We start from the raw sequence: 21,038 nt of genomic DNA on the forward strand, positions 1-21,038 counted from the left end.
CTCACTCTGTTGTTAACTGTCTGCCTGGCTTGGCCTCTGCCCCAGGTCTGACACTGTGGCCCTCCACGCGCAGTGTCGGTGAATGAGTGCACACGTGAATGAATGAGGCAGGCCTCAGGGGCTCACAGGCCAAGGAGCACAACCAGGCTCCCCCTCCCATCCCAGGGAGGATCCCCAAGGAACATTCTGATGCCCAGAATTTGGCACTCAAGTAAAGAACACAAAAGACCACTAGCAAGACTTGTAATTCATATTTTCTTTAAAAACAAAAAACGCCCACGCACAAAAAAACCAAACCAAACCAGAACCCTCCACCCCAAACCAGTGTAACAGATAGGTTAGCCATTAACACAAGAATGAAGACACACTGCAGCCACACACGTCATTAACACGGCAAAAGAACGTCACGTTCTGGTCAGTCCACGACATGTGGTGGGCACGACCAAGCTGGAAACAGGCGGGAATGCAAACACAGGGTGCACCTCTCAGGGACAGGAGACCAGCACTGACTGTGGGAATAAATAACGTGGTGTGCTGTGGCAGCTTTAAATTAGTAAGATGTTAGGGCAAAAGAATACAGCAACACGCTGGACAGCTGCTTGTTACACCAGGCTTTGCTTCTTTTAACAAAAAATACTTAAAACCCACGAACGTGAACCCTCGGGACACATGTCAGTAGAGGTCAGAAAAAGTAGTCTCAGCAGCCTCCATGGCCTGGCCTCCCCCTCCCCCAGGGTCCCAGCTCGTCAGAGGTGGGGGAGTCAAGGGCCAAGGGCTTGATTCAGCACCATGGAAAACATCCCCCCGCCCCCAGCAAACCCCACCTTCCAGAATGGGGACCCAGGCCCAGAGGCCAGGAAGAGCCGCACAGCCAGCAGACCTCAGAGGATGCCTGGGTCCTCTCAGGCCAGTCCACCTGCTACTGCCTTGGTTCAGAAAGGCAACCCTGGCGGGGTGCCCGTGGCTGGGAAGGAGGGGTTAACTGCTGCCTCTGGAGTTTTGGTGAGTACCCCGTGCTCAGAGCCCTCCAGCCACCCTTCTCAACGGCGGGTACTCTGCACAGTGCGGGGGGCTGCCAGCCGGGGTCTCACTCATTAAACTGGGACGCATGCTCTCTGATATCTGGGCTTCGCTTTGCCCACCTGTGTATGAAGGGATGGGATCCAGGTTGGGTGGTTTGCAAACATGTCCAGCAAGCCCAGTGAGGGGCCACTAGGGGGGCTGAGCCGCTGGGGCCAAGCAAAGGGCCTCGTGGGGGACCTGGTTACCATCGGTAGCAGGTCCTTCGACTCCCTCCAGCACATGGGTCTCAGCCGGCAGCAGAAGGACTGGTATTAACCGCAGCTGGGTTACGAGGTGTCTTGTGCTGACTCAGCAGTGGGATAAGCAGTTCCCGTCGCCCCCTCCTCACACTGCTCACCAGGTGGTGCTGGGCCCATCAGTGTGGTCCCCAAGTCCAGGTGGGCAGCAGCTTCCAGACAGGCAGTTGTGTCCCACATGGCAACATTAGGCAGCAGTCGGAGGATGCAGCTCAGCCTGCTCTCCCAGGGGTGTCACCGGCAGAAGCCTAAGCAGTTACACTCAGCCAGGGTCTGCAGTCTACTTTGCATATTGCTGAAATTCTGGTCATCTGGTCTTAGAGAGCATTTGCCCTCCAAATTGGTCCCCTGGACATTGTCACAGCCAGGAGTCTGCCAGGGACAAACCCGCTGGCCAGGCCCCCAGTGCAGCCTCATCTAGAGAGGGGGCTGAGCCTGACTGCAGGCGAGCAGCCTTTGCACCAGGCTCAGAGGTGGGACATGGGCTGCCTTCCTCCAGTCAATGGGAATTGACACGGGACAGATGTGCAAGTGACCAGCACACATGGAATGGCCCCTTGGCCAGAGTGGGGCTGCTGTGCAGTCGGCTGGAGCTATGGTGGCCAGTGCTTCAGAGCGGGACCCCAGGAGGGGACACTGCACTGCCCACTAGGAGTCCCATTGTAGAGCTGGGCTGAGCAGCCCACTAGGATCCTGGCCACAGCTTGTCTGCCTTTCCTGTCTCCGTCCATCTCTAAAAGATTCCCAGAGCAGGGTTTTGTCTAAACAGTCCTGGATGCAGATCCCTTAGAGTGGGTGGAGAGCGCCAGGAGGCTGCCGGTTCTGCAGCGCTGTGCCTTCGCTCCAGGTGTGGGTGTGCAGAGTCCAGAGGGTCCCAGGTGGGGGCAGCGTAACCTCTGCTCCAGGCCTGCAGTCAACACCAGGTGTGGCTTCCGGATCTTTCCATGGTGCTGGGGCTAGTGTCAGACAGAACCCAAACCTTCTGTTCTACAAGCACTCTAAGATGGGCTAGTGTTTCACAGATATTTTTCTTTTTTAGGGTGATGGCTCTACCTCAGGTCTGTAAGGCAAAGAGAGGGGCCCTGGGGGTGAGTTTTAACTAACTGTCGCTCCCTTTATAACAATAAAAAATGAGGAAAACAACACATATACTGAGCTGAGCCCCCATAGGGGGCTGGCCGCAGTCCCTACAGTACAAGTCTGCATGTGAGGAAGTAAGGTCCAAGTTTCAGTAGTTCTGGAACGTTCTGGGGCTGGAGTGTTTGGTTCTCAGAATCCTCCTCTCCTGGGGGCCTGGCACTAGAACCAGAACCTGGTCCCTTCCAGAAGTGCAGTGCACTGTGGTGGCGTTGGGGCCAAGATGGCTCTTCCTCTTCCCACCTCGCCTTCGGCCATTTCTTTTTAAAAAATAATCATCTTAGTGGCTTCTACTTGACCCAAAACTTAAGTTAAAAAAATAATATAAATAAATGAAGGTGGGGAGGAAGCAGCACCCAACATAATAAATAGTGTGTGTCCCCCTCCCACCCACTGCACCATCAGAGCACTGGCCTGTCCTCATTCAACAGTCTGTTCCTCGTGCCCTGGGCACTGATGGCTTGTCATCTGGGATCTCCTTCGTACCAGTTCTTCACAGCAGCACCAGCTGCTGGCTTGGAGGGGGGAGGTGGTGGGTGTTTTGTGGGTGGCAGCTCTTAGCTGCACTGCCTGGGCGTTGGGGACTCAGTAGCTTTTCAAGGGGGTGGGGTGTTTGAAATGACATTTGTGTGTTTTCTCTCCTGCAGCACCTCTGCCCTTGTGGCTATGTCTCCTGGGGGACCACTTCCATGAGCTTCTGGCAAAGGACAGTGGTGGAAACTGTGGGAGATAAAAGACTGAGTTAGCTCAGGGGCCCACAAATCAAACACACCAAGGCTGGCAGGTGATAGGCGTCATGAGCTGGGGCTCACCTGTTCTTCCCTTACCTGTCCCTCCCTCACCTGCCCCACTCAACCCAGCTCTTGCTACCTCAGAGATGCTGCCGCTCCAAAGTTGTAAGAGAAGTCAGGAGTCAGGCGTTTAGGTGGAACGTCCTGACTTGTGCCTTTAAGAGAGGTTTGCACACAGGGGAGGCCAAACAAAAGGCGCCTCTGTGGGGCACCTGTCTGCAGCATGAGGCTAGATGCAGAGAAGTTCTCCCGTGACTTTCTAAGTCACCCTGGCAGGAGTAACTGAGGAATTTGGAAAAGGTAGGCGTCCGGGCCATCCCTTACCCTGGCTTCAGAACTCGTGATCATACAAGACCCAAGAAGGGTGCCTTCTGGGCTTCGAGTTCTCTAGCAAAGTCAGCCTGGGCAGAAGGCCTCTTTGGTGGCCCTTCCCGCCAGCCCGCACTCCTGGGCCACCATCTGGCAGGTGCCCAGGTCTTGGGGGAAGCATGGCCCTGTTAGCAGACACCCTGTGGTGAGTCACCCATGCAGGTTCCCCATCATACCTTGGGGCAGAGAGTCTGGCTCAGGACGGAGGATTGATTTCTGCTTCAGGCTCTTGGTGTGTGTCTGAGAGTGATGAGCGTGACCCTACAGCCTATGGCTGGAGCCAAGGTTCCCCCACGACTGACTGTGGCTTGGTCTCAGGGGAACACAGAGTGCCTCTCACCCTGTCACCACTGCCACCTGGAAATTCAGGACCCCCCTGTTCACATGGGCCTGGGTTAAGGCCTGGGCATAAGTGACCCTTTCTGCAGCCTGTCTACAGCCTAGCCAGCACATGGCCTGAAGCTGGCTGGACAGCTCTCTGCTGGTGCCACGCATAGAAAGCCATACAAGCTTCCTTTCCACCTCCCTGCTTTTCAGGGTCAGGTGGATGTGTGAGCCGGGGCAGGTGGCGGGAAGCCGCTACTTGGCTGAAGCAGCCTGGTTTTCTGGAATCCTTTGTTCTGAGATTAGCCAGGCCCATGCGGGGAGACTTATCCCTGAAACACAAGGCCAGCATCACCGACAGGCACACGGAGCAACCATAACCTTCCGCCGTCCCCCAGCAAGACTCATGTGTACCCCTGGTACAGGGGCGTGGGGGTCTGAGGTCCTGCCCAAAGCTGGGTCTGAGGGTTGCTGCGGCAGGCTGTGCCCCCTGTGGCCCGGGGGGTCAGGTACTCACAGATGCCCTGGAGGAGCCACTTGGGCTTGTTTTTCCACCAGACCCCGATGAAGTAGACAGGGAGGCCACTGAGAATGATGACGAAGCCGATTGCGCACTCCACAGGGGTTTTCCAGAAGGAGACAGCAATGAGGAAGAGGCAGGCCAGGGTGAAGAAGATGGGCAGGGCCAGGTTCACCTAGGGATGCAGAGATAACAGGGGTCAGCCCAGTGCAGTGAGCAGGGGTGGCGGGGACAGGGCAGCTATTTCTTTTTTTGTAAGTTTTTTTTTATTGTGGTAAGTATACAGACAACAAAACATACACCATTTCAAGAATTTTCCCATGTACAATTCAGTAACACTATGTTCATCATGTTGTTCACTCATCACCCTTACCCATTCCCAGATTTTACCAGTGTGCCCAGCTCAGTGTCCCCTAAGGTGGCGGCAATCGCCAACTCCTTTCCTCCGCCTCCTCATCCCATTTGTCCCTGAGTCCAGAACACTCTGCCTGCTGCCCTGAGGCCGCCTCGCCTCACCCTATCCTCGTGCCCTTGGGGAGTAGCCTCTCCATGTCCCCCCTGCACAGCTGTCACCTCCTACTGACTGGCCTCCCCAGGACACCTCACCAGCCCCACATGGCCCAAGGGGACCATCCCTATCTCTCTGAGGGCCATCGGCCCTGCCAGCCGCAGAACCGCTGTCCTCAAGGGACCCAGCAGGCTTCCTGGACCTGATTTGAATCGGGCTTCAGTGTACCCCCCCCCGTCCTGGCTCTCTGAGAACAGAGTGTCTTGCTCACGGCTCACCCTCAGTTGGCCCACGGTGCCTGGCATCTAATAACCCACAGCTTAAAAGCTGGGTGTGGACGAGGAATGCAAACAGCCAGGGTGTCTCTGGGGATGGTGGCAGGTGACCACATCATAAGCTGGGAATGCCGCCACAAGCCACCTATGGCCATCCCTAGGAGAAGCAGTGCCTGTGCTGCTGGGCAGACCTCACCCCTGCAGTGAGCAGGCACCCCAGCCTGTGGCTGAGGGGTAGTGTGTCCTGAAAACAGCAGACTGGGAGCGGCTACCCTGGCGGGCTCCGCCACATGAGGAGCTGGATGCTGGGGTGGGGGGCCTCCCTGCAGCACAGTCATTGCGTGCTGTTGCTAGGCCGCCTGGCCACAGAAGGCGACAGCCCTGGGACGCAGGCTGAGCAAGGGCTGCAGGCGGTCAGCGCAGACAGCGGGCCGCCTGGCCCAGGGGGCAGATGCCCCATGGCAGCTCCAGGCTCTCCTCGCATTGGATTCTGGGGACCTGACTCAGCTGAGCCCCTCCAGCAGCACAGCTTCGTCTGGGCCCCCTTTCTGGAGACAAAGTCCCCCATGGTAAGCTATCCCCCAGCATGGAGTTAACGACATCAGGGGTGCTCCACCTTCACAAGGTTTCTCCTGACACATGGAGAGATTGGCTTTCAAAGCGGAGGAGGATCCTGCACTCCAAACCCGCCGCTATACTTGAGCACGGCCAGTCCCCAGAGCTTGGCCCCATGCTCCAACCCCCACAGCCTCACCAGCCCCCCACCACAGACCACCTTCTCAAGGCACTTCCCCAGGCACCAACCCTGGACACCCTAGTCAGCACCGCACCCGTCTGCCTCCCCCCAGCCCAGCACCTTCTACCTGATGTTGTTCGGTGTTCTTTCCCTTGCGGCATTGTATGCGCTAGGAGGGCAGGGCCTTCTGGTCATGCTTGGCCCTCAAGAGGTTCTAGATAAAGGGTGTGGACTGAACCCACTAGCCCAGCAGCCTTCCACATCTGGCCTAAAGCATGTGCATCCAGCCATCTTGCTCAGTCTGCACCAGGACCCTTGGGGGAAGCCAAACCATCCCTGGCTTTCATGGTGGGAGCTGAGGCTCGGAAAGAAGCATGCTGTGGTCGCGCTGTGAGCCCTCAGGGCTGCTGCCCACCTGGCTGCCCGCCTGGTGCCCTCACCTTGATAGGACGCTCCAGCTCGGGCTTCTTGTAACGTAGCCACATCATCCCAATGATGGCCAGGGCCACACACAGCCAGTTGAAGAAGCTGAAGAAGTTGATGACGGAGAAGATGTCTTTGGAAAAGGCGTACAGCAGGGTCATGGCGCACTGAAAGCAGAGAGGCCAGGGTGGGTGAGTCCCCATGTGGCGGTGAGTCCCAGGTGGGCCCCCATACGGGTGGGTGAACCCCTGGGCAGGTAAGCCCCCATGTGGGCAGCTGAGCCCCTGAGCAGGCAGGTGAGACCCTAGGTGGGCAGTAAACCCCCATGTAGGCAGTAAGCCCTTGGGGGGCAGGTGAGCCCCCATGTGGGCAGGTAAACCCCCAGAGGGTAAGTAAGCCCCCATGTGGGCTGGTGTCAGTGACTGAAGTAATTTGTTATTACAGGCAACAGAGAACCAGTATCATTGTACAGCCTGACATGGAAAGATATAAGGCAAGCTGAAGAAAAACATGTATAATGTGATCCCATTAAAAAACCAACACCATGGGCCCGTGTGAGCATGCGCCTGCACACCTGTAAACACACCCACAAAGGTCCAGAAAGACACTCGGCAAGCCAAGTTCTACAAACTGCAGTTACCTCAGGAAGCCGGGTGGTTTCACTTTACACACTTCCATATTATTTGAATTTTTATAACTAGTATGTATGATTTTTGGAATTAAAAAACTTTTTTTTTTAAGTCTAGCACTCTCGGGTGCTCGATGACACACAGTAGTGTGTGCACGATACGTGGAAAGCCTCTGTGGTGCAGTTTTGGCATCCGCCTCTGATCTGCAGCCCGACTTGCACTCTGGGCCAAGCCTCCAGGCGCCTCACTGAGCATCTGGGCAAGCAGCCTCCTTCCAGGGAGACCCCCAGAACCCACCATTTTAATTCGCTTGCTCACCTCTGGGAATGGAGGGTGGTGGGCTGGGCGGTGGCTTACCGTGAATACAAGTGACGGCAGAGGGGTCAGGTGCCGAGGGTGGATCATGGAGAGGATGGAGGGCAGGTGGCCCTCCCTGGACCCTACAAAGAAGAGCCTGTGGACACAGTGGAACAGCAGTCAGCCTTGGGAAGAACACTGCCACATACCCCCAGGTACCAAGGCCAGTAGATGCCTGAGGAAGGCAGCAAGGTGGGGTTGAGGGCTGCTCACGAGTGCTTGAGCTGGCCAGAGTAAGAAACTTGGCTCCCTGCCACCTCCCTGCTACCAGCCCTCGGTGTCCTCGCTGATTTGATTAGCGAGGAGGAAACTCCAGGTTCTTTTTCACCCCATTTCTCAGCGCTGGGGAGGGTTAAGAGTGGCAGCTCTTTACACCACTCTAAAGGGGGATGCAGAAACTGTGCCTCTCTGGGTAGTAGTGTGAGCAAAGGTCCCCCTTCCTCCATCTACACCTGTTAGCAAGACTTTGTAACAGTGCCATGCTGCTCACTGTAACAGAGCAGAACCTTTTAGCCCATGCCACCGGGTGCCGTGACCTGGAATTGCCTGCCTGGCACACTCACCTTGAGGACGTGAAAAGGGACCCGTTGACAGAGCCGAAGCATGACAGGCCCACGAAGACAGGAATGATCCAGGCCATGACCCCCAGGTGGTAGTTCCCAAAGTCCTAAGGAGACACACACAGGGACACTGAGTTGAGACCTCCCGGCTTGAGGCTCTGACAGGATGCGCAGAAGGCTGTGGGATACCAAGTGGCCATGGGCCTCATTCCTGGACCTCAGAGCAAGATCTCTCTTCTGCCTCCTCCCCGAGGTGCCCACTTAGAACCAGCTGGGCTGCAGGGGCACTGGGGATTCTGAACGTTCCCTGGCAGGCAGCTCCCTGCAGCTAGGGCTGGGGCCGCCTCCTGGGCTTTACTGCCGCAGCCCTTTCCAGCCGAGACCAATTTCAATGCCCCACCGCCTCCTGCTAGGACAGGAGCTGTCTCCCTAACCCCACATCCCTGTCACAGGGTAGTGTCTTACCACAGCCACGGCCTCAGATACCAGCATCTGCTCCGTGGACAAGGTGGTGAAGTAGGCCAGGTTTGTGAGCACGTATACCAGGGTGACGATGGGCAGGGAGATGATGATGGCCAGGGGCAGGTTTCTGGAAGGAACCGAGGTACACATTGTCAGATCACAGCCTAGGACGGAGGTCCCCAATGCTTGGCAGGCTGCCCCAGAGCTTCACCTCTCGGGTGTGGCAAACCCAGGCTAGGAGCGCGACTGGCTGCCTCAGCTTGAGTCTGTAACACAGGGCTCCTGCTGGGGACTGTGAGGACTGCACAGTGCTGAGGTTTCCAAGGGCACCCACTCAGCCCTACTCTGCACCCTCCCTGTATGGCAGAGGCCCACGTTTGCCCCACTCAGCACCCCTCCACACCCGTCCTGCATGGAGGGGGCATGCTTCGGAAAGTCTATGAGCAGGGAGAACAAAGGAATTTCTGTAAAGATGGTCTCGCTTCCCAAGCACCCACCTTATCCTAATTTTACTGAGGTTCTTTGAGGGACTGATCTACCATATTGGAGAAACTGAAGAAAATGACCCAGTCCCTCCTAAGTGGGCAGTAGGGTTCATCTGTTTTTCCTTGGACATCCCTAATGCCTCTTACCCAAAACAGACTCGAGCAAACTGCAGGAGTGTACAGCCATGTGGGAGGAGCATTCACAGCAGATAAACAAGTTTTGGGGTCAAAGTTATGGACAGACAGCTCCCTTCGGGGCTAATGCCCCTGACCAGAAAGCACAGAGTGAGTTTTGTGGCGGGTAGCACTTTTGTTGGCAACAGCTGCCTCACTTGCTTTAAGGGGGATTCCAAGGCAATTGTGGCTTATGCTGGAGCTCCGCAATTGATTAACAATGTCTGCCACAGGCAGGGTGCTGGTGCAGTGGTCTGCATGCCTTGGACCTGCCCTCCTGAGCTGGGTGGAATCTGAGAGCCTTCTAACCAGGACCCTGAGGTGGGGTCACTCAGGTCCTTGCAGGAGGAAGACGTCAAGCCAGTGGTGACTTGGAAAGCGGCATGACCACAGCAGACCCAGCCTCTGGTTCTCAAGGCAAGTGCCTGCTTCAAGGCTACAGCTGGCTGAGACTGCCTCTATAACCAAAGAAGCGCTCCCCGTCTGTGTCCCAGGTCACCATCCTGACACGTCACCATGCTGGTAGCCCCAGGGAGCTGTACCTCCCTTTCTGAGCACACACACACCCAGAAAGAGAAGGCTTGAGGGTTCCCATCCTGGTGTGCTGTAAGTTTCTGGGCCTCGTGTGGGCACTTGGCGGGGAGCGTGCTGCCCATTCTGAGAGAACTCAAGAGGCCTTCACGATTGCCCAAGGTCAAAGCCACCCTGTGGCCCCTTTGGGCCCAGAAACCAGCTCCCTCTCCAGTATTCTTCTAGCCCCAACCCCCTTCTCAGAAGGGGTTCAAAACTGCCTTTGCTAGAGGCTGGGCTGACCTCAGACACCAGTTTCTCGATAGAAATAAGCTTCTCTCTCACACACTAACATAATGAAATGTCTGCATTCATGCATGTACCTGTAGGGATTTATCATCTCTTCTGTGACAAAATTCAAGTAATTCCTGTAATTTAAAGAACAGAGTTTAGATACTTCTCCTCCCATGATCATGAAAGAAAAAAAAAAAGGAATACAGAGTTCATTGGGGACCCTCCTGGTTGCTCTGGGTCTGGAGGGAAGAAGCCCCTGAGCACCTCCTTGCTGGGGCCCTCATCCTTGGTCAGCAGCCAGGGAGAGGGCATCTACTAGGAGAGCGACAGTCCTGCCTGCAGAATAGCACAGCCCCACAGGAAAACTGTGCCCGGCCAAGCTGGGGCAGTTGTGCCCCTCCTCCTCACCTCTGTTCTCCTGCAGTTGCAGCCAGCACCGCCTCTGAGGCGGATGCAGAGCCCAGCCTGAGCCAGGACTCACCCCATCCTTCCCTCCACCCTCACATACTGCTGTATGTATGGCTCACAAGCCATGGCGAGTGCTGAAGTTCAGGGCTTTGGTTTCCACATATCTGGGGGATGGAGACTCCAGGGGAAGGAAACTCAAAGGGCAGCCAAAGGGACTAAGGAGCAAGTGAACCTGACTCCAGAGCAGATTTGGCAGAGGCCATTCAAAAAACGGATGATCCAGCTTGCACACTTAGGGCCCCATGCGTGTTCTCGGTGCCCCTCTCTACCACCTGACCTGCCTTCTCCCTATGCTCTCTCGCTCTGCCCTGTACAGCCTGGCCTGAGAGCAGGGGCCACGTGGTCAGGGACCCAGAGAGATGGAAGGTGGCAGAGGGAAGCTGCAGACAGGTCTCCCTGCTTCCATACCTCCTCTGATGGGCTGGAGGTTTGGAACTATTGGTCTCTGCTTTCTAAGCCCAAATGCTGTTTGCCTATCAACGAAGATGAAGATTTATCTACAGAGCCATCTTCTGAGTGGTCGAGCCACAGAGCTGAAAACAGTGGCAAAGGATGCTACTTGCCCTTTTTTTGGCATCCTTGTGACTCAGAGTGACACCATGAGAAGTCTACCATCCACTCTCCTAAACGGCTGTGGATGCCGAAGAGAGTCAGGATTTTTGGACACTCATGGCTTGGGTGTCCCAGGGTCAAGGACCCAGACATTCTGGAACCTACCATCCTCCATATGCAAAGAGGCCGCTGTATAATGCTAGCACGATGTTCCCTACGTCCAAATTGGTGCCTTCAAATGAAAACTTGGGGTCCAGATTTGACACACCACCTGGCAAAGACCAAACAAACAGAATGGAATGCTGGATTAGACAGTTCTACATGGAGGTCATGCTACAAGTTCTGGAATGTTCCTGAAGCAAAATACAGTAACAAACAAAAATGTTGGGGTGAAGGTTTTTTCATTGCAACAAATTAAAGGCACCTGCTGGCTCTCAGGACCCAAGCGTTTCCCAGATATGTCCTGGGGCTGGGAACACTCTGGCACAGAGCTCTGCATGCTTCTGACCGTGACTTGGGAGGCAGCTTCGGCCTCTGGCTCAGATTCCACTGGGGACAATCCCTCAACTGTCTGAGCGTATTTGTCCATCTACACAGTGGGGCCAGGGCCCAGTCATGTTTAGGGTTCCTGAACACAGGGGAACTGAGCCCTGGTGGCGCAGCGGTTAAAGCAACTGACTGCTACCAAAAGGTCGCGATTTGAAACCACCAGCAGTTCCACAGGAGAAAGATGTGGCAGTCTGCTTCTGTAGAGATTTACAGCCTTGGAAGCCCTTTGGGGTGCACTATGAGTCGGAATCAACTTGATGGCAGCGGGTTTTGGTTTGAACGCAGGGGGAACATCTGACGGAATGGCCTGTAAGACCTGGCCGCAGGCACACGGCATGTCTGGTTTTGCTGGTGGTTCAAGGCCAGGGGCAAGGGGTGTACCAGCCCCAGGCTCCGTAGAGAACGGGGTCAGGTGGACGAGCCTGGGTCTGCATCCTGTGCTCCTACTAAATGATGTCAGCCTTGTTCCTGGTCAGGGGGGCAGGGCTCAGAGCATACTCCTGGACAGGAGGCTGGAGGCCCTGGATAACCCCACGGCCTGAGAGCCCTCCCTGGTATGGGAAGCATGCAATGAACCGCATCTGAGTAAAGGGCGGCATTCTTTCTGCTGCATGCTGCCTCTGGGCAGCTCACTGCAGCCACTCGGTCCGCAGGTCACCTGGTGACCCGTCAAGAGGGGGACCTTGAGTCAGCTCCCACACTGGGACACAGGGTGTGCATCTTCCCAGCAAGGGTTATAGCCTTGGTCAACTGGGGACAGAATAGGGTGAGAATGCACTGTCAGTTTATCCAGACACTGTCGCCTGCACCAGGAAGGTGACTGGATATCCCTCAGGTGCTCGATGAGCCCTGAACAGGACTAGGATGAGGGTGGAGGGAGGGTGCTCCTGCGGATGCCGGCTCCTATGGCTCGGCCAGGCTCCTCGCAGCATTCCGGGCAGGCGCAGTGTTGCCCTGAGCTTGTTTATGAGCTCCGAATGCACGGGTTGGCTTGGGCCTTTGATCCTCTGCTCAAGGGTTCAGATGTGGGTTCCCTGGGGTCATCCACCTCCACCCCCTGCCTGGCAAGGCCAGTGTCTCCTGATGAGGGAAGGGGCCTGGGGCCTGCTGGCATCCCCTGCTGCCCTGCATGTGATCTGTCCTGGAGCCCAGTGCAGCACCCGGTCACAGGGTAGTCAGCAGGCTGGACGTGACCCTGTGGGAGCGGTGGGCCCAGCAGCACCGAGAGCTGGGCTCAAGACACTTCCGCAGGGAGCGGGCGGGGGGGGGGGGTGGAGGTGAGGGGCAGGGGAGGGAGTGGCCCGGGGGAGCCCGCCTGCCACCAGCAAGTAAGCCGACCCAGGAAGAAAACAAGTGGGTGTTGCTGTCTCAGGGCCAGGGTCTGGCTCTAGGGGGCACAAGTCAGTCCCTACCTCACAGCCGCTCCCCTGACCCATCATGCACTTCTTGGAGGAGGGGTGGACAGCCTGCTCCCCACCACACAAGGTTACACATCCTCTAGGAACACTGCGAGTGCGCCAAGTGTCAGGAGCTGGCCTGAGACTGCTTTCGCTACCCCTATCTCCAAAGCTTAGGACCCCCTAAGGGGGTGCAGGGCTGGGCCAGTTTCTCACAATCACTTCTGGAACATCAGAGGTCTTTCAGGACAAAGGTTCCTTATAAGTCATACAGGTGTGTTTGGAATCTGTCATTTTCTCACTAGTCTGTCCCACTTCCCCACTGAGGTCTAATCTTCTGTCTCCAGTTGTTTATGACTCAAATTGCAGTCCCTATCCCACGCTCTGGGAGGCAGATGTCAGTGTAGCTGTTAGCACTGGCGTCTACCTCAAACATGAACCTGACCTCACAAGTCTGTGCTCGTGTGAACATGTGTGGTAGAAAGAGGACCACCTAGGAGCATGGCTCAATGCTTCTGCCAACTGTGAGATTTGAGACTTAAAAGAGAGCAGAAGATACAACTATTGGTCTCTACTCGTCTGGCACAAAACAGAGTAACGGAAACCAAAGGCTCAAAGAAGAAATTAGTCCACAGGGCTAATAGCCCACATGAATCACGGCCTCACCTAGCCTGAGACCAGAAGAACTAGATGGTGCCTGGCTACTACTACCAACCATTCTGAACAGTGACACGGTATAAGGTCCTGGATAGAAAGGGAGACAAATTTAGAAAAAAACTCAAATTCCTAAAAAAAGCAGGCTTACTGGATGGATAGACTAGAGGAACCCCCTAGACTCTAAGATACCCTTTGAACTTGGAACTGAAGCCACTCCCAGCAATCACCTTTTACCCAAACAATAGATTCTTGGTTTATACAATAAACAATATCACCTGTGAGTACTGTGCTCTCTTAAATAATCAGCTATTATGAGACCAAATGGTCAACATTTACCCTAAAACAAAGAGCAGAAGCTAAGAAGGGACAGGGAAGCTAAATTAATGGAAACAGAACAAACAGAATGGAAATAGAATGTTGACACATTGTGAAAGGTGTAATCAAGGTCATGGAACAATTTGTATAGATTGCTATATGGAAATATAATTTGCTATGTAAACTTTCACCTAAAACACAATATTTCAAAAAATGATTGAAGAATTAAAAGATGGACTCTATCCTGGCGGTCATGGTTCCCAAACCTTCTGTTGGCCCAGGACAGGAACCATTCCCGAAGACAACTCATCAGACATGGAAGGGACTGGACAATGGGTAGGAGAGAGATGCTGATGAAGAGTGAGCTACTTGTATCAGGTGGACGCTTGAGACTGTGTTGGCATCTCCTGTCTGGAGGGGAGATGGGAGCGTAGAGAGGGTTAGAAACTGGCAAAATTGTCACAAAAGGAGAGACTGGAAGGGCTGACTCATTAGGGGGAGAGTAAGTGGGAGTATGGAGTAAGGTGTATATATGCTTACATGTGACAGACTGACTTGATTTGTAAACGTTCACTTAAAGCTCAATAAAAATTATTAAAAAAAAAAAAGATGGACTCTAAAACATAAAAAGAGTTCAAGACATCAAGAGAAATATTAATCCACCCAGCCCAGAGAGCCCCAACGCCAGATCAGAAGAGTTCCAGTCAAAAAGACGCTTCCTGCCCCCATTCTCTCCTCTGTCTTCCTGCCTCCAGCCTGCAAGAATTGGAAGCCTCCTTTAGCAAGAGGAGTGAGGGGAGCAGGTGAGAAGCTTCAATTTGAGATAAAGTTTGGAGTTTCCTGCATTTCGTTGCACTGGACCTGTTAATTCTAAGGTGAGACTATGTGGAGACTGCAAATCACTATCAGAAAATGACCAGAGAGGTTACAGGGCTGTGCAGATATAAAAGAATGAGGGTGAGGCAGAGGTCTTTGATGAAATTAAATTACTTTCCACTTGCTTTCTACAGAGTATTCCTTCTATTATTATAAAAATAAATATACATCTGGAAAAAACAAAAACAACAAAAAAAAAAACAATGAAATTGCTCCAGATATGGAGATGGCAAGGACTTTTTAATTATGAATTAGCTAGGAAGTATTTTTGCAACTTTTCTGTAAATCAAAAATGATTTCAAAATAAAAAAGAAAGAGAGCAGGAGGTGTTAACTTACGAACCGTGCGTTTTCAGGCCAAGGCCTGGGTGTCTGTTACACACTCATCCAGGGTCTTATGGTGTAAGAAGCACTGTGGACCTTTGGTTGCTATCGCAGAGGGGTAGTATGTAGACAGGGCCATGGTGTGCGGCCAATAGGAGCCAGGCCACGGTGGCTGGTTGCACAGCATGTCTTGGGCATTGGCACTCACATAAAAGTAGCTCAGCAGGCCAGTACCAGCCATCCATGGAGGCTCAGAGGCCGAGGACTGTTCGGGGCCATGTGGGTATGTGACCTTCAACAGCCAAGGGCACAGACGCAGCCCACACTGACTGGGCTGCCTCCTCCCTGCACACACAGCACAAGGGCACGTCTCCTTCCCTGGCCAGGAGTAATGCTGAGTGATGCCGTGTGGGAGGGAAGCCTTTTAACTGCACACTGTCCAGTCTACTCTGTAACTGCTTGAGGAAACAGAAGGGTGTACTCTCACTGGACACGTCATGGCCTGACAAAAGCACAATAGTCCCATTGTCTTGTCTTCCGGGAGGGACCTGGCCAGGGCCACTGGGCACAGAGCAGAAGCTTCTCGCCACCCACGCTCCAGCTTGACCCTGGGGCTATGGCTCTCTGGATGCCATAGGTGAGGGGCCACTGGACGAAAGGAGACAAGGGCAGGGGAAGAGCAGCCAGGACACATCCTCTGATGGGGTAGAGAGGTGGGGCACTTGTCCGTGCTGTGGTTTTGCCTCACTCAGGGGCACCAGCTCCACCTCTACCACACGCTGATGCTCAGCCCCTTGTTCTACCAGCTTGTCCACCCCCCCGCTCCCCCCCCCCACTTGGTGAGATGGTCAGCCAGTCGACAAATGCCAATGTGAGCATGATCTCCCCTCCTGAAATGCTGGGATTAAGTTCAGATCCCGCACAGGACTCTGGACCCACGCACCTGCCTCCACGCTCCCCACAGCCTAGCTCCACTGGCAGAGATCCTTAAACACCCCACAGCCTTTGCACAGCCAGCTTCTCCACCCACAACAGCTCTCCATGCTCTCCATCTAGAGATCCTCCTTGCCCTCGGACCCCAGCGAGAGCAGCCTCCTCTACGGGGTCCTCCCTGGCCTGGCCTGGAGCCCTGTCCACCTCTCACACCAGCCCCATGGGCAGCTCTGCTTGTCATTTGTTGTTCCATGTCTTGCACTGTGGCTTGCTCAGGGACGGCAGGGCCACCTCAGCCTTCCTGTCATTGTCATGTTCTGGGCGCAGTGGGGTGAATGGCTGCTCAGTCACCCGGGGAGGGCTCATGGCCTTCACTCAACATTGAAGACACCAAGGTAAAGAGTGGCTGCGTGAGCTGCCTGAGGCCCCAGGGCTGATGATAGCAGGGCCAGGCTGGAACCTGGGCCCGCTGGGCTCCATGGCCCAGGCCCTCTCAGTGTACCAGGGGCACATGGTTACAGGCCCAGATAGAGCAGGGCACTCAAGGTAAAAGGAGGGGGAGGGGCATGCAGGCCAATCAGCAAGGCCACAGGTCTGCAGACATGGAGCAGCCCCTGCCAACCCATCGACCAGAGCACAACCAGGCACAGTCTACCGTGCCCGAGGATTCTGGTGCTTCTAGCACTCACTCAGAGCAAGGCAGGCTGCCCAAGGGGGAAACAGAGTTAGACAACTGTTGTAGAGAAAGAAGCCAACATTTCAACAATGTGTCCTCTGGAAGTGAATGCCTTCATCTAGGAACAAGAAGCATGTCTCTGAAGACGAAAAGAGCCAGCAATTCTGCTGACATAGCACTGTGTCCCGGAGTCCAGAAAGGCACTGCGTGGGGGAGCACGGTAGGCGGATGTTTTTAGCAGCAAACAGAATTATAAACATATTTTGTATTCACGTGGAACAAAAGCTCTGTGCTATCTCTACAGAAATTTGTTTTTACAGAAATCAGGCCCCTCCTGAATGCTCTGTCTGTCTTTCATCTCATCAGACCAGCCAAACAAATACCTTCACACACAAGTCTTCGTTCAAATGACATTCCCCAGTGGGGCAGTTTTGTAGGCCCAGGGAGGAATTCTTCTCTGCCCATGAAAACCTGCCATCTGATCCAACTGGCCTGAACTCTGGGTGAGGGGGAAGTTACTTGGCACTGGTTGAATAGATCCTGGATGCTCAAGGAATCAGATAAAGTCTTGTCTTTGGAGAAGATGCTAGAGCCTGAAGCCCAGGTCCTCAGAGACTGGCGGGAGGACCATGTGATCAGAACTGCTGGTGACCAGGGTGGATCCCGGGCCCAGCCCTGGCTTTTAAATACCTGCCAGATGATCCTGAGATCACAAAGCGTGTAGACATCTGCTGGAAAGCAGGCCCTTAAGGAATGAGGTGGGCTGTGAGTGCAGTCGACCTTGAGATCACATGACATTCCTCATGATCATGACAACGACACAGGAGCTGTTGTGCCTGCCAGGGGCCACATTAGATACTTTGCACACACTGGTGCATTTACACTTGGCTTCCCAGCCTACAGGGACCAGCACTGTGGCTTCCCCACCCCAAGGATGGCCCACTGGGGCACAGCTGTGGTGTCCGCTTCCCCAGGTGCATTCAGCCCACATGGCCCTCGCGGAGACCCCTGCACGAGCACAGCTACATAGTGATCCGATCCGTGGACGCCAACGCAGGGGCTTGCTCATGACTTGCAAAGTGAGATGGCCGGCAGCCAGTAGGGGCTGGAGGGAGCAGACAGAGCCCGGAATTCCTGGGACGATCTCCCTCTGAGGACACATGGCTGCGCGTGTGATGGTCTTCCACTCGCCAACTCACAGCAGAGGCCCTGAGGTGTGCGTGGACGGTGGGCTCCATGAAGATGCTGGTCCCTGCCTGCCTGGAGCTTCACGCCAAGAAGGCGGAGTCATGGAGAGAAGCTCAGGCCCTAGCCTTCCCCACCAGAGCAGGGACTCCCAGCCCAAAGGCAGCCTAGTGGTGGGTACGCTGCAGGCAGAGCCCGTTTGCTGAGGGTGGTGGGTGCCAGCGCCTTGCTCCGCCCCCCACGCACTCACTACCTGCCTCCCACCAGCGATGCCAAGACCCCCGTCTACCTCCTCTTGGCGGAGGCTCAGTGACTGTTTCGGAGTCACAGTAACAAGCTAACCCGTCTGCTGGGTACTGCCTGGGGCCAAGCACAGTGATTGGACCATTCCGGGCCTTCTTGCTCCAGCAACCTCAGCGGCAGGTGTGACTACGACCTGCTCGACCATCGAGGATGTGCTGGGACGTCCTACATCCTCACCCAGGTGGTCGTCACTGTATGTGAGACCTGTGCAATGAACAGCATGGCGGATGCTATAGACTGTTTATAATGGAGACACACGTCATGGGCAATGTTGGGATCATAGGGGACCCCACAGCCCATTTACGATGGGGACATAGGCCATGGGCAATGTTGGAGTCATCAGGACCCCATGGCCCATTTATAATGGGGACACAGGTCGTGGGTGATGTTGGGGTAACGGGCACCCCATGACCTATTTATGGTGGGGACACAGGTCTTGGGAGATATCAGCATCACAGGGACCCCAAGGCCCATTTATGATGGGGGATGAGAGGGGAGCCTGTGGCCCACTTACGATGGGGACACATCTTGTGGGCGATGTTGGGGTCTCGGGTCTCAGCAGGGGCAGGATGATTTGGCCCCTGGCCCTGCCTGTGGAGTGAGGAGGACCCAGTAGGCCACCTGGATGCTCTTGAGGACCAAGGGCTGCACTTACCCCTCCCGATCTGCACGAAGCCCAGCAGGATGATCAAGGCCAGTGCAAGCAGTTTTGCGGCTGCAAAGGCATCCTGGACACGGGTGGCAGCCTTCACACTGTAGCAGTTCACAGCTGTGAGCAGCACTGGGGGACACAGAGGAGGGCAGAATGAGTGACCACGGGACACATACCATGGGGAAGCACCAGTAACATAAGGGAGGGGCCTGCTGGGCACTGAAATTACCCGCCGCCCACTGGCCTGCCTGCTCAAGGACCCCTGGGCCTACTCCAGGCAGGGCCCAGCCGAGTCTGAGGCCCACCCCATACTGGCCCCTCCAGGGTTTTTGATTTCCTACGACTTGTTTTGATGAGCTAGATGGTTTTCCAGGTTCAAGGTCAGAGACTGAAAAAGCCAAACATTCTTGACATTCAAAAGAGCTACAATCCCAGGTCTCCCTGACTGTCATAAAGAATTTATTTTTTAGATGAATGAATTTCAACCTCTTAAGAGACTCTAAGGAGCCCTGGTGGCACTGGGGTTAAAGTGTTCAGTCTCTAACTGAAAGGTCAGTGGTTCAAACCCATCAGCGGCTCCATAGGAGATCAGCTTCTGTCAAGATTACAGCCTTGGAAACCCTATGGGGCACTTGTACCCTGTAACACATGGAGCTGCTATGATTTGGAATTGACTTGACGGTGATGGGTTTGTTTTTATTTGCTTTTTTTAGTAAGAGACTATGGAAACAGCCCTACCTTTCCTCCACTCTCCCACCACCCCACCTGCTACATACCTACGTCTGTCTTACACTTGTCCCCACCCTTAGAGCCATGCCTCGATCTCCAGGAGGCTCAGGTTAAAATGCAACTTGCCACCTGGAGGCTTACTGTGTTCACCTTTGCACTCACTCAACATCATCACGTGACTGGTCAGACTTGGCCACTGTGCTGCCACACTTTCTGAAGGTGGGAGCTCTCTCCGCAGGAGCCAGACATGTGGGACAAGCACATGCCGCATCCTACTGGCAAAGACCTCCAACAAGCAGACCCATGCCACCCCACAAGCCCCTCAGCAGCCCCTGGTGACGCCCAGGCAGCCTCTGCGCAGTAAGGAAACATCCTGCACGTGCTCCAGTTCTGGTTCTGACTCTGCAGTTTTAGGGAACAGATCAGTGCTGGCTGGAACCCCCATGAGTGGATCTGGGGCAGCGCCACTGGACAGTAGAGGTTCGGGGACGGGTGGGTCTGCGATCCAGATAGGCGAGGGAGGCAGAGAACAAGAAACACACAGCACGAAGAACAAAGGGAAGAATTTAGGAACAGCCCAGGCAGGGGGCAGCTAGACCTTCACAGCCCCGAGAAGCACCCAGGGTTTGACTTGGTACCACAGGGGCTCAGTCAAGCGCAGGCCGGTAGCCCAGGACGGGCCACCCCCAAGGGCAATAACTCTGGCCTTAAAGATCTGAGAGACAATAGGTGACCCCAGGAAGGCTGCAGGTACCCAGCCTGGACCTAAGCCCACCAGCCCCGCCCCCGGCACCCCCAGCCCTGACCCCCTAGGAGCAGCAACCAGGCTGACGCTGCTTTACTAGAAGATCAGAAACAACTTCCTCAGGGCAAGGGGAGGAGTCAGGATGGACCTGGGGCCTCCTCAGGGCCTGGCTGGGCTCAACACATGCTCCCCAACGAGCGGGCCCTGCCTGGACGCCTGTGAGGGCCTCAGAGCATGGAGAGGCCATGGAGATGTTCAGGTGTGCGGAGCAGCCGTCAGACATGGGCACTGCTTACACGCATCCGTAAGTATTCTACACTGAAGCCAAGACAACGGATAACCAGTTGCCCGTTGCAGCTGAGTCAGTTCAAGGCAAGGAACACTCAACACATTGCTTTGCTTCCTAATGATTTTCTCCCCCTCACTCCTATCTGAGGTTCTCTGTGTCTACGCTGGACAGTATGTTTTGAGCCTCCACCCTCTCCCAGCTCTGCTTGACGACCTCAAGGTGGCTGCTTGAGATCAGTCATGGTGGAGTATTCACCCCGGGATATGGGCTCAGGCTACGGGTGGTGGCTTCTGCCCAAAGAGTGAGCTGTTGACCACTATCTGGCATGTGCCGGATATGCGTGGGGTGCCCTCCCTGCCACCCTGTGCTTATGCCTACCGTAGGACATGTGTATGATGCCTTCCCCGCCAGGGCATATGCATGCGACACCCTCCCCACAGCCCTCCACTCAAATCCTGCCATATCCCAGGGGTGCAGCAGCAAAGTGAGAATGTCTTAAAGACTCGCATCCATCTC

At 54.9% G+C, this 21,038-nt stretch overlaps 1 protein-coding gene across 2 annotated transcripts in view; it reads right to left on the reverse strand.

Moving 5' to 3' along the window:
* Positions 1–232: 232 nt before the first annotated feature.
* SLC7A5 (solute carrier family 7 member 5) overlaps positions 233–21,038 on the reverse strand; it is a 32,307-nt gene continuing 11,501 nt past the window's right edge. Inside the window, exons 2-10 of one of the 2 annotated variants that reach the window (XM_049864293.1) lie at positions 18,763–18,888; positions 11,059–11,164; positions 9,963–10,007; positions 8,414–8,537; positions 7,952–8,055; positions 7,389–7,485; positions 6,420–6,569; positions 4,458–4,635; positions 233–3,176 (exon numbers count right to left, since the gene is read on the reverse strand). In XM_049864293.1, coding sequence (XP_049720250.1) covers positions 3,121–3,176; positions 4,458–4,635; positions 6,420–6,569; positions 7,389–7,485; positions 7,952–8,055; positions 8,414–8,537; positions 9,963–10,007; positions 11,059–11,164; positions 18,763–18,888 — 986 coding nt within the window. In that variant the 3' untranslated portion in view covers positions 233–3,120. The other variant, XM_049864292.1, reaches the window with a different exon arrangement.

The sequence above is a fragment of the Elephas maximus genome, chromosome 21 (assembly GCF_024166365.1).
Source record: "Elephas maximus indicus isolate mEleMax1 chromosome 21, mEleMax1 primary haplotype, whole genome shotgun sequence".
NCBI classification, from domain to species: Eukaryota; Metazoa; Chordata; class Mammalia; order Proboscidea; family Elephantidae; genus Elephas; species Elephas maximus.